Source organism: Camelus ferus, chromosome X (assembly GCF_009834535.1).
Source record: "Camelus ferus isolate YT-003-E chromosome X, BCGSAC_Cfer_1.0, whole genome shotgun sequence".
In the NCBI taxonomy this organism is placed as follows: domain Eukaryota; kingdom Metazoa; phylum Chordata; class Mammalia; order Artiodactyla; family Camelidae; genus Camelus; species Camelus ferus.
In genome coordinates this window covers 89,581,691-89,594,790 of record NC_045732.1, presented here as the reverse complement: position 1 = coordinate 89,594,790, position 13,100 = coordinate 89,581,691, and the positions used below count along the sequence as shown (strand labels likewise).

At 38.6% G+C, this 13,100-nt stretch overlaps 1 protein-coding gene across 1 annotated transcript; it reads left to right on the top strand.

Annotated features, from left to right (window-relative positions):
- Nucleotides 1–1,663: 1,663 nt before the first annotated feature.
- On the top strand, nucleotides 1,664–12,607 carry MMGT1 (membrane magnesium transporter 1). Its single transcript, XM_006195386.3, has 4 exons — nucleotides 1,664–1,964; nucleotides 5,754–5,806; nucleotides 7,822–7,925; nucleotides 9,557–12,607. Exons 1-4 carry the CDS (start codon nucleotides 1,886–1,888, stop codon nucleotides 9,714–9,716), a joined length of 396 nt encoding a protein of 131 aa, XP_006195448.1. The 5' UTR covers nucleotides 1,664–1,885; the 3' UTR covers nucleotides 9,717–12,607.
- Nucleotides 12,608–13,100: the final 493 nt, after the last annotated feature.

The window sequence follows — 13,100 nt, the reverse complement described above, 5'->3', positions numbered from 1 at the left end:
GACATTCATCAAGTACCATGTCAACTCTTGGCTTAGAGGTGAAGAAATTGGAGAGAACCAGGGGAAAAATAATGACCATAATTAAATGTCTGGAAAACAGGATCCAGGGCAAAAACCATATAGGTGAAGTTGAGGAACTCTGATGAGTCTTCGCCGCCTTCTTTATTTTCTAGTTTTTTTCACCTTTGAGGAAGCTCAAGTATATCAGAAAAATGTTTGTCATCAGTCAAAATGTTATCAAAATTTAAGGGTGTGTACAAGTCCACAGGGATTTTTGAGCCCAGTTCAAAATAATGGAAGGATACTCTATAGCGATCCTTTCAAACAGGGATACATCCCTCCCCCTTTCTTTCCCATAGTTCACTCATTCATTCAGGGAACACTTTTTGAATGCCTATCATGTGACAGGCAATGTTCTAGGTATAGACAGAAATCTGTCCTCTTGGAACTTACATTCCTGGGGAAAGAGAGAGAAAGTAAATAATAACAACACAACAAACATAATAAATAGGTAAATTATAGAGTATGTTAGAAGGTGATATAAAAATAGAGCAGGTGAGGGGGATCAGGAATGAGAAGACTGCACATTTAAAAGGGTGGTCAGGGTAGGTATCTAGTAGCAAGTGAGACCAAGGAAATTGATGCAGCTAAAACGTAGAATTCTGAAAGGGTTGAGGGGGAAAGAATGGTGATTATACTTTGTATTTACCTTGTAATATGCAGTTTACAACGCTGTGTCAACCAGTCAGGGGGCACTGGAGGAGTTAGTGGGGAGTTTGGGAAAAGGGATGAATTCCATTTTGGCCATATTAAGTTTGAAGTGCCACAGGGTAGAAAATAAATGATCAGCGGGTAGTTGGAAATGCAGGTCTGGAGCTAAGGAGAGACATTTGAGATAGAGATGTCAGATTGGAATCACTAATACCGACGATGGCTGAAAGCGGTGGGAATGAATAGGTGAGCTGGCCAAAGGAGAGCAGAGTGGAAAGAGGTCAATGTAAAATGTCTACATTTTCGGGGATGAAGACAAAGAAAAGCTGAGAAAGAGTGTATTTTATTCCGATCAGAGACAGAGAAGATGGGCCTGTGTTGTCAGCTTCCCTTTATTAGTCTTCTTTCATTTTTCCCTAATGTAAACTGGTTCTCTTCGTGACAAAACACTCCTGCCGCGCTACACCCCTTTGGGGGCAAATCTTTATCTTACATAGACCTTCTGAAGGGAAGTAACTTTTACTGAGCATCCCTCGCGTGCCACGTGTTTGGGGCTCCAAATCTGGGGTGGTTTTCCTCTCCAACCCACCCGCCTCCTCGCTTTCACACCCCTGCCTCCTTCCGCAGTGCTGGTTCCCAGAAGGCTGAAGCACAGGAAAGGTCGACAGAAAACAAAGGGCACAGCATGATGGAAAAGAAATACAAACAAACAAAACTCTCCTGCGGAGGGGTAGGTACCCAGAGCTGAGCGCCTTTAACCACCGCCTCCAGTGGCCCTGGTCCCTCTGCCCCGCCCGGCACCCTCCACAGGCCCCGCCCCTGCCCCGCGGCCCGCGCTCATTCGCTGGCGCCCTTGCTCGCCGCTTCCCCATTGAGCCGCTTGCGCCTCTTCGTTTATGCCCTCCGCTCAGCTCCGCCCCTCGCAGAGCAGCAGCGCAGCGCAGGCCCGGCTCCCGGGCACTCGCAGACCTTTTTCCGTGTCGGTTTCCCCTTCTTCCCGGCATTCCTGTTTCCGCTTTCTCACGGCTCCCTGCTTTTTCCACCTCTGAGACACTTCGCGCCCAGGGGGTTCAGTGACGTCATCTCTCTGCGCTGCGCGGACACCCGCCGGTGGAGGAAGGAACAGCTCCGCCGCCCTTTGCTTCTTTTGTTGGGCTGCTGCTCCTCCGGAGTCATGGCGCCGTCGCTGTGGAAGGGGCTGGTGGGCATCGGCCTCTTTGCCCTAGCCCACGCGGCCTTTTCCGCTGCGCAGCGTAAGTGCCTGGGGGACAGGGACCGCTCCGGTGCGGGACTCCGGGGGCGGCGTGTGGGCGCACCCCTGAGGGAGTGTCAGACCGAGTGTCCCGGGAACGGTCATTTGAAACCTTAGAGTTTGGGGTGACAGTGAGAAGTGGTGCGAGGCTCCCTGGTGGAAAGGCTTGGAGTCTGAGTTTGAGGAGAGTGGGGCACCTGGGATTGCAGCAGGGTTGGAACGGGGTATCGGGCGGAGGGCACAGAGCAGAACGGGCACGCTGCAGGGTGGGCAGAGAGGGAGTCTACCCGGGAATCCCCGACAAGTGATGTCAGATGCAGCATGGGGCTGATCAGGCGAAGTGTCAGATCGAGGACCTCGGATGCTCATGGTCCCATGACAACTAGGTGGACAACGTCTTAGGCACTCCTGGGCTGTCCAGGCAGACTGATAAGTGACCATTTGCCTCAGGGAGGCACTGTGATACAGGGCAAAGAGCACTGGACTGGGAGACTGGAGGGCTTGGTTATTAAAAACTCGCTTTACCGCTAAATCTGTGACCTTGGGCGCATCATATCTTTTCCTTGAGGCTTCATTGAAGTGGATTTTAACTCTTGCCCTTTCTATGTCGAAGAGTGACTGGGAAGTTTAAACGGAAAAAAAAGTAAAAATACTTTATCATACATACACAATTATATTGCCAGGAAGAAACTTGGAATCCAGCAGAGGATGCAGTCCAGTCTTGTGACAGCTGATCTGTTTTGAGGTCTTCCTTCTCTCCTAGACCAGGAGTTAGCAAACTCTGGCATGTGGGCCAAGTGCAGCATCCCTCCTGTTTTTGCAGTGAGCTAAGCATGCTTTTAGATTTTTAATTTGTTGGGGAAGAAAAGCAAAAGAATACCATTTTTGTGATCCATGACAGTTATGTAAAATCCAAGTTTTAGTGTCCATCAGTGAAGTTGTATTGACACACAGCCACGCTCACTCATTTAGGTTTTTCTGACTGCTTTCTAAGGGCAAAGCTGAGTAGTTGCAAAGGAGATAGTAAGGTCTGCAAAGGCTAAAATATTTATTATCTGGCCCTTTACAGGTAAAGTTTCCTGACCTCTTTCCTAACCTATAGAGCCCACGAGGGCAGGGACAATATATATTTTGTTCATTGCTGTGATCTCAGTGTCTAGCACAATGTTCTTTACAGTAAGTACTCAATAAATTTGTTGAATGAAGGAAATAAATTCAGAGTTGAACTTTATTACTTTATTTGCTAGCTTACTTTCCATCTTCAGGAATAAAGTAGAAAATGGAATGTGAATTTCTTCAAAGCTCCAATTGTTTTCAAGATAAAAACCTTTTGTTTTATTTATTATATATAATTAATATAATCAATTATTAAGATTACTTTTTACATACATGTAGTATGATGAGATTTGTCTGACAGAAATCAGCTTTATTTAATTTTTTTTGAAATCTTAGATTTATAGAAAGGTTGCAAAGACAGTGCAGAGAGTTACCGAATACCCCTTGCCCAGTTTCCCCCATTGGTAACATATTACTATGGTATAATGTCACAACTAAGAAATGGACATAGGTGTATTACTATTAACTAAAGTCTAGCTTTTATTTGGATTTCACCAGTCTTCCTATTAATGTCTTCTTTCTGTTCCAGGAATCACTCCAGGGTATCACATTACATTTACTTGTCATGTTTCCCCAGGCTACTCTGTTTTATGACAGTTTCTCCAAAATTCTAATCTTTAATGATAACAGTGATAGTAGCTAACATTTATTAAGCGCTTACCATGTGCCAGGCACCGAACTAAGCACCTTACATGTATTATATAATTCAATCCTACCAAAACTCCTGTGAAGTAGATATTGTTGTTATCGCCTTTGAAAGATGAAACAATTGAGACACACTGCTAGGAAAATTGTGCAGAATTACAGAGATGATAAGTTGCGTGGCCGGGCTTCAAAGACAGGCAGTTTGATAGAGCCTGTGTGCTACACTGCTTGGTAAAATTCACTCTTAAGTAACTGGTTGAAATCGCGCTCTGCTTAGGTGCTAGAAGGTGCAGTGATGCCCTGAGGGAGTTCAAGTGAAGTGGAGAAACAAGTGCATCAAGAAACAGTCACAGTAAAGTGATATAGATGCTATGCTAAAGTATGTAAAGATACACGGAGATGAGGGCAGTCGTTTTTCGGGGGGCAAAGGGGTTAAGGAAGGTATCCTAGAGCCTTGCTGAGCAAGTGTGGTCAATAGACCAGCATCTTGAGAATCACCTGGGAGCTTGTTAGAAATGCAGAAACTCAGGTCCTGCCCCAGATCTGTGGAATCTGAATCTGCATTTTAATAAGATCCCCGGGTGATTTGCATGTTCTTTTGAGAAGCGTTGCCCTACAGAAGATTAGAATACTGTGGAGTACTGCGACATTTTCTATAGTAGACATCAGCTGTAAAATTTTAAAGTACTGGAGCAAGGAAATAGATCACTGAAGTCCATCCCCTTTGTTTTACAGGTGAGGAAATGCCTGACCACAGGTAATGCTAGAGTCAGATTAGGTTTCATGCAAGGAAGAACGGTAGCTGGAAATTGAATGGTCAGTAGGAAGTTAGCCAAAGCCTATTTTGGTATGGATTTGATTTCTTTTACACCAGTCCTTATGATAACACATGTGAAATAACCTTCAGAAATGTCTCTAAATACGTTCTCTTCTAAGAGGCAATATATGCTCACTCACAATGATTTGGGTTTTTAAACATGTTATTAACCAGTAGGGATTGTGCAAGATTCCTCTAGGATTAGAATTTTGTGTTTTTATGCAAGGTGGGAATGCCTTGTGGCATTTGTCACTGCGGTGGGACCTCTTTATAATGCTCATGTTGGAAAGAGACCAGTAATTACCTTTGAGGCTGTATCCTGTCACACTGGGCAGCAGATAGCACGCGGAGGTACGGTGCATGCTGGTCTTTGCTGTGATGAACTTTGTTACCACAGAGCACCTATCATGCGTTACATTTGATCCTCATATTATTGCCATTTTACTGCTACGGAAAATTAGACAATGAAAAGATACATACTATATTTCTTTGATTCAGATGCACTCCCCCTCCCACTCCTACATTTTAACACTCTGAAATTGAGATAAATGTTGCAATCCACAAGGATGTCTTACGTTGAATGAGATATAGTCCATTAAGACAAGTTGAAGAGCTGGTGGTATGATCCAGGCTTTGCAGCTTCCAAATCCCGATCCTTTTCCTTCATATGTTGCTGCCTTCTGAGGCTAAGGCAGTAGCAGAATTGTAATTAAATCATAGAAGCAGAAATTGATGTCCGGGAATGTCTCCTATTCCAACATTGCCCCAGCGTATTTTTTCAAGAAAAACATTTCCATACCAATACTGCTTTGTCCATTTTGTGTGATGGTGGTGCTATTTAAGAGTTGGGATTTTCTGTAGACTCAGTTTTTAAATAAAATTGTGATTTCTTTGACCAGTTAGTGAAAAAATTTCAGAGAATTCTAGTTTTCCTGTACTAATGAAAGAAAAATTATGTTTAGGTATTTCTTCCTCATGTTTGCTCACTTTTCACTCTTTTCCTGTTTTATAAAGTGACAAAGCAGGTCATGATGGGAATAAAATAGTTCAAGATCAGACTGACTGCCTTAGAAGACAGAGGTTTTTGAGGAATCTGGGATTAGCATTATTTTTTGTAGCATATAAGTCAGTCGCTTCTTTGGTGTATTGATTTGCTTGCATTTTAAGAAAAATGGGCTACAGTTTCCTTAATGGTATGCTTCTGGTTTATAGATCGTTCTTATATGCGATTAACAGAAAAGGAAGATGAATCACTGCCAATAGATGTAAGTTGGTTATTTATATTCCATTAAAATATATATACCTGAATCACTTTGTTGTATACTTGAAACTAACAGTATACTGTAAATCAACTATACCTCAATTTAAAAAATATATTTTAAAAATTAGCCACATAGCTTACAATTTTTAACTGGTTTTTATTCTCTTAATTTTCCAGACATGAAATAGCATCTGTTACCTACTTTTTGTGACTTACTGTAAGTCCCAAAGATTCAGAAACAAAATATTTCTCTGTTTGGTTTCTAGAACTTAGTTTAAATAGTCTTTCTAGAAGTTGCTCTGTCCATAGTCTGAGATGGACTTAACCAGTTGATTATTTGACTGTATTTTTTATTTTTAGAAAAGTTCATTTTAAGTATAAAGTTTAAAAACAACCAAAACTAACAAAATATTTTTAGGGATATATTCAAAACAAGAAAAACAAGGAAGTGCTTTTTTAAAGCTGAAATCATGTGTGAGCTTCACTCACAGTTTTTAATCTTTATTGGATTTTAAAGTACAAAAGTAGTAAGTTCTTTATAACAGAATCAAAGAGTAAGCGTCAAAAGTAAAACTGACCTTTTACAATTAAAAAAACAAAAACCAACTGACCCCATTGCTCACAATTCTGCTTCTACTCCCAACACTTTGAAGTATATTAGTAGTTTAGTTTTCTCCTATGCGTAAGCAACATTATCTTTATTTGTGTACGTATAGTTTTATCTAATCAAACATAGAGAGTTTTTCTTTAAAAAAATTATCATGTGTATATATGTGTAGTTGTATGATTAGCTTTTTATTACTTAACAACTTATCTTGACATATTTTCATGACAACTCAGACTTACCACATCCTTGTGAATGATGCCTATGACTGCATTGTGCTGGTGGTAGGAATGTAAACCAGTATAACATATGACATTAGATTTTAATTTAGAAAGGCAGAGTAATAGCTTGTGGCTAATTTTGATTTTAATGGTCTATAATTAAAGTTATAGTAGTTGTGGCTATTAACTAATTCTCCTATCACCTTTGTTTTGTGGTAGATGCACGCACACACACACTCTCACTTACACCTCTTTAAAATAACTTCTGTTTACAAATTGGAAAATTTTAAAAATACAGAAAATCACAATCAAGAAAACAAAATATGCCTGTAACCCCATGTTGGTTAATATCAAACATTGCAAGTTTTTGCTCACACAGCCTGTTTCAAAAGCAGTTTGCTATTACCTGATAAAGTTGAATTTGTATATGCTCTATGCCAGTGATTGCGCTCCCATGGGCCAGGAGACATACACAAAGATACCGTCCTGACGTAAAAGTCACAGACAGAAAACAGCCCACATGGCCATCAACAGTGGAGTGGGTCAATTGTGGGATTTTTTCATACAATGAAATACAAAACACAGTGAAAATGAATAGACTACAACTACGTACTACAATAGGGAGAAATCTCACACACACACACACACACACACGCACACACACACACAAAAGCTCAAAATGGGAGAAAGTAAGAAATGTATGTTTAGATGTACTACAAAGCTGGTAAAATTATAAAGAAAAGCAAGGAACTGATTACACAGTAGTTAACTGGGAGGGAGGATGAAGAGTATAATTGGAGAGGGACATATAGGCCTTGAAAACTACTGGCAATGTTCCATTTCTTCAGCTGGGTGGTGAGTAAGGGCTATTCTTCTTATATTCTGTGATATTTAGCAATAATACATTGAAACATTATTAGTTGCTCTTGGAAGCTAATAATTGTTGATAACTAAGTTCCAAATGGTTTGGTACCTATTTTTGCTATTTCAGCAATACCTAGAAGTATTTTTACAGCCAATCCACAGAACTTATAGAAGGTTTTATTGTGTCTCAGTCCAAATCATTTAAAGCGAGAATTGACTCCTTAATAGGATCTGGGAGAAATACCTGTTAGAGGCTAGAAAGAGATGGAGAGAAAATTGCGATTTTTATATTTGTATGTTGTTTAGTAATCTCAATCTTTATACTCACAGATAGTTCTTCAGACACTTCTGGCCTTTGCAGTTACCTGTTACGGTATAGTTCATATTGCAGGGGAATTTAAAGACATGGATGCCACTTCAGAGCTAAAAAATAAGTAAGTCTTTTCCTTTTCATAGACTTTTAATTTCATGGGGGTTTTGCTTCATTTACATAATCTAAAATCTATGTTTTCTGGTACATAAAAGTTGATTTTGTTTTTACATTTTGAGTATGCAGTTTGAGTAATGAGGTAAAAATATTAAGACATTGTTTGATATGATACGAAAAATGGGAGGTCAATGACAGATTACTGACATTAGAATAAGATGTTACATTATGATTGCTTAAAATTACTTGTTGGTTGATTGGATGGACTGATGGATGGAAAAAAGATATCTAGGAAGCTATTCCCCCAGGAATTTTTTCCTTCCTTCCTTTTCCTCCCCTCCTTCCCTCCCCTATTTCCCCCCTTTGCTTCCCCTTCTCCTTCCTTCCCCCTCCTTCTCTCCCTCCCTTTTTTCCTTTTTCCTCTTTTTATCCTCTTGTCCCAGCTTAGTCTTTGGAAGAATAAGGGGTTTTCTGCTTCGTCTATCACTTGAACCTATTCTGTGACATAAATTCTGCTCTTGGGCCCTTTTGTGTCCCTGGACTAAAGTATATTTCATTATTCTGCTTTCTTTTTTTCTCCTATACTTCTAAGCTATTTTCATGAGCTTGGCTTACTTTTCTTTTCATATTTCTCACTTTCATAATATCATCCTTTAGCTTTGTTTGATTTTACCTCTGGACTTTACCCACCTTTTTGATCCTGCAAATTTTAACACGCTATTTCCTTAGAAGGATTCACAATAAACATTTATGTGTTAGAGGAAATTCACCCCATTTTTACTATTACTTTTTAATTCACATTTTAAATAGTCACATCTCACGCTTCCTGTTTTATATGGGGGTATGCTTGGATTTCCAGGGGGACTGACTTTGAGATTTGAGTTTTTGTCAAAAGAAGAGTTCTCTTTTTCCCCCAGGAAATTAATATTTAAAAACAAACCAACACCAAAAACCATACACTTAGGTGTCTGTGAACTCTTTTTAGATGACATGTATCCCACTGGAAAGAAGAAAGGATACTCCACTATCACCACCCACTAGTGTTCTTACAAAGTCTACCAAGAATCACAGGCAAGGGGCCAGGAAAGAAAGAAGTAAAACAGAATGGCATTAAGTAGGTGGTAGCAAAATGCATGAGTTTAGTAGGTGGTAGCAAAATATATGAGTTTGGACAACAGCGGGTACAGAAGGGCCAAAAGGAATTTTTTGTTGAAAGATTCTTGGAAGACAGATCTGTGAAATGATCAGATGCCTTGAATAGCGAGGGACAAATGAGAATAATCAAAGGTACAATCTATATACTGTTTTTTTAAGGACTATTTGGCATGGGCTAGTGTTAGATTTATAGAAGTGATTAAAGTTGAGTGATTGTTTGTATTTTCATAGGCATCCTGGAAGGAATGCCTGAATAAAAAAATTGTTGAGGGTTTTATGTTGCTTTTCCAGTTCTTGTTTTCTTTGTATAGGAGAAAAAAAATGAGATATGGTATGATTACCAATTATAGTCTGATTTTTATGGATTTTTAAACTTAGTTAAAAATATAACCCACAGCAAATTCAAATTCATTAGAAGCCTACTTATTTTCAAATAGGCTTTTATAAAGGTTTATCTAAAATTGATGCTTTTTTTCTTTCAAGGACATTTGACACATTAAGGAATCACCCGTCATTTTATGTATTTAATCATCGTGGTCGAGTACTGTTCCGGCCTTCGGATACAACAAATTCTTCAAACCAAGATGCATTATCCTCTAACACATCATTGAAGTTACGAAAACTTGAATCACTGCGTCGTTAAGATTTTTACAAATTATAATAATAGGACAGGACACAGAGCTGGAATATTGGAGTTTGGGGTACAAAACACTCCCCCCCCATCAGTATTTATATTGATCTTTCAGACCTAATTAGAAAAAGTCTATGGCCCTTGTTTGTACACTGTTAATCAAATCATTAATGCAGTATAAGTTATCTGTGAAATGAGTCTGATCTTTCATAGAGAGAATTCTTTCATTTAAAACAAATTCACATTTTTTGTAAGAGTCACTGTTTTGAACACATTTCTTTGAAAAATGTTAATGGTTTTGTAATTATTTATTTTCTTAGATTTCTTTTCTTTTGCACTACAGTTTTTAGGATCCTTTTCGAAATAGTGTGACTACTGCATTTTGCAGCATGAACGACAGTAAATGGTCTTCAGTTCTTAACAACAAATGGACTTCTTTAAGGAGACCAAAATGGTGACTTATCAGTTTTTCTTATGCCCCCTAAAAAGTGGCTCTGCTTTAGCAGATACTTGCCAGTTTTTAATTTTTCTGTGAATTCTTACCCTACCCCGCTCCCATATACCTCTTAACATCAGCTGTCTTGTTTCATCACTTCTCTGGGGTTCTGTGTGCAGTGAGCAATTTTTGTGTCAGAAATCCTTTGTCATAACAAATATACTTAACAGACTCAACTTGCTGTAAAGCTACTTGTATTCTTTTCATTTATCTGTAAAAAATTTCCCTAACTGATTATGTAGTCTAAGAATAGTTGAAGATAGACCAAAAAGACTATTCATGAATTAATCATCCTGCCTATGTAGAAGAATAGTGATCACTGAGGAAAACTGATTGTCATTAGCCAGTTTAACTTATTCAAAGTCTGTTATTTTATTGCATATCAAGCTAGTGAATTAGTAAAAATAAAGGAAACGTCTTCTTAAAGGTCGACTTCAAAGGAATTGGGCCAAATATGTTCTAAATATTTGGAACTAATATCTTTAATTTTTTTAAAAAAGGAAAGTCATTTAGGAAACTGTTTAATAGCTTCTGATTTGTAGCAGGCTTAGAGTTTTCCGTCTTCATTGTATGTTGCTGAAGGTGAAGATGAAGGTACAGGGCAGAATTTTTTTAGGAACAGTAATTTTAGTTTTAGGGAAATGTGTCTAGCTGTTTGATCTGCAGGAAGCTTGACATTTCTTTGTCGAAAATGTTGCTTTTGTTGAATTGCACAGGAATGACAACATTGCTTTTGTCGAATTGTATAGGTGTAAAGGGAATAACTGTATGCAGATTTGAAAAGGAAATGTGCTTTAGGCAAGAGTCATAAGATGCCCTTATACTCGATGGCATTTTTTTTCCATTAGAAATGAACCTCAGCTCCTCTGTTCTGCCTGGTAACACATAGCCCCGAAGCACAAGATCATTTTGTCTTTCGGTTTCTATCATTGTTTAGTTTTGTTTTGCCAACTCAGTCTGTCTGTGGAACACTGACTCTGTTCTCTAAGGAGAACAAAGTTAGAAATCTGTTGAAAACCTAAAATGATTTAGAAATGAATTAAAAATATGAAGTCAGGAGCTAAAGTGATCATAATTAAATTGAAATAGTGTATGAGAAACAAGTTCCTTACATCATGTTTGTCTACCATTTCCTCAGGTATGACTTGATTTGCAGGAGCCTCCTGTTTTCTTCTCTTTGGGGGCCTGTCTTCCTTCCCTAATATGTTTTTATAATAACTTTATTGAGATATTATTCACATACCATTCACCCATTGAAAGGGTACGATTCTGTGATTCTGTAATATATTCATGAAATTGTGCAACCATGATCACAGTTGATTTGAGAGTGTTGCCATCACCCCAGAAAGAAACCCTGTACCCTTTAGCAATCAACTGTCATTTCTCCCCAATGCCTCTCAGCCCAGGGGAACCACTAATCTACATTCTGTCTCTATAGATTTGTCTATTCTGGTCATTTAATATGAATGAATTCCTGCCGTTTCTGGTCTTTTGTGATTGGCTTCCGAAATATGGTTTTGTTCTATGTGGAGTGAGAACTTCTCGTCTTGAGAACTGTGATTGCTATGAAAGGAAGTGGTTGTCAAAAATCAGTCCGTGTAAGGTAGGGTCAGGTACCTAACAGGTTTCTCAGTCAATCTTAGGCTGAATAGTTTTTCATCAGAACCAAGACTTCATGATGTGTTACTACTTAATAATATTTTGTCTAGTCTCTAGAATGGATTGAAATCTTTGCCTGCCTGGTCAGGAAGGTCCTTCTAAGAATGATGAAATAATGTGGCAAATAGTTGACATAGCAGTTTTCAGTCGTGTCTGGTTTTGCCAGGAGCTTGTATACCTCTGGTCAGGTGAGCTTCCCACATTTTTTCTTTAATTTCCTCCAGTGAATTTCTGCTGTCTTTTTCAAGTATGTACCATAGGATTTGGGTGATTTGGGCAGTGCTAAATGGAATACTAAGTTCAGAATTTTATTTATAGTACTATGAGATAGTACTAAGGTATTCCAGAAATATAGTGATGTGAGCTAGTTAAGCCTATGAATATCAGTGACATTCAGAAGTGTGTGCTGTTGAAGGCTGTCTAGAATATAGGAGGACTCAATAACCAGGGAACTAGCCAAATGCTCTGGGCTAATGGCCCAGCCGTAGAAAATGCAGATCGGCGAATTGGAGACTACGATGCTCTGTAACTCCCTAATGATTGTTTCCTAAGCATTGTGGCTTATTTTTGAGTGGCATGACAGCATCTCCCTGGTTGTATGTGGCCTGTTTTCCATGATGTATTGAGTAGTGTTCTTTGTTGTGAGCATCAATGCCTGTAACACCAAGCTAAACACATTCTTTTGGATATGTTTCCTCTCTTTAAATGACCTTGCCCTGTCCAATAAATAAATGATTGTCTCACCCTGTTTTTGGTAGTGGTTTTTTTTTTTTTGTTTGTTTGTATGTTTGTTTTACTTTTAATCTCATTTTCTTCTGCTTCGCTGTCCCCAGAAAAATGTAAGATCTCATTTTAATGACTGTATTTTTTCCAATGTGATGCTGTTTTACTAAATTCAATGGATACTTTACTTTTCATTGTACATGTAAAGTCTTATTGCAATTTTATGTTTTTTAGAGTTGAAATAGAATGTATACTCTCATTTATATTTATATTTATGAATTATCAAATGCCCTTTGGAGTATAAGAATATTGGTCCTTAAGTAGCAGTGGTTAATCATTCCATCGTAAATTTGTTATATAGCCAAACTGCCATTACAAAATGGCACTTTATACTTAACTGGAAATCATTGTGATTAAAGCATCAGGGGGCGAATCTAAAGTTTAATGAAAATCTAAGGGGAAGTTCTGGTTTGCAAAACTTGGCACTTACCTGCAGTATTTTGAAAAATAGTACTACC

Coding starts and splice junctions, on each gene's coding strand:
- MMGT1 (XM_006195386.3), top strand. CDS start 1,886: ATGGCGCCGTCGCTGTGGAAGGGGCTGGTGGGCATCGGCCTCTTTGCC. Junction 1,965..5,753: donor GGCCTTTTCCGCTGCGCAGC/GTAAGTGCCTGG, acceptor TCTGGTTTATAG/ATCGTTCTTATATGCGATTA. Junction 5,807..7,821: donor ATGAATCACTGCCAATAGAT/GTAAGTTGGTTA, acceptor TTATACTCACAG/ATAGTTCTTCAGACACTTCT.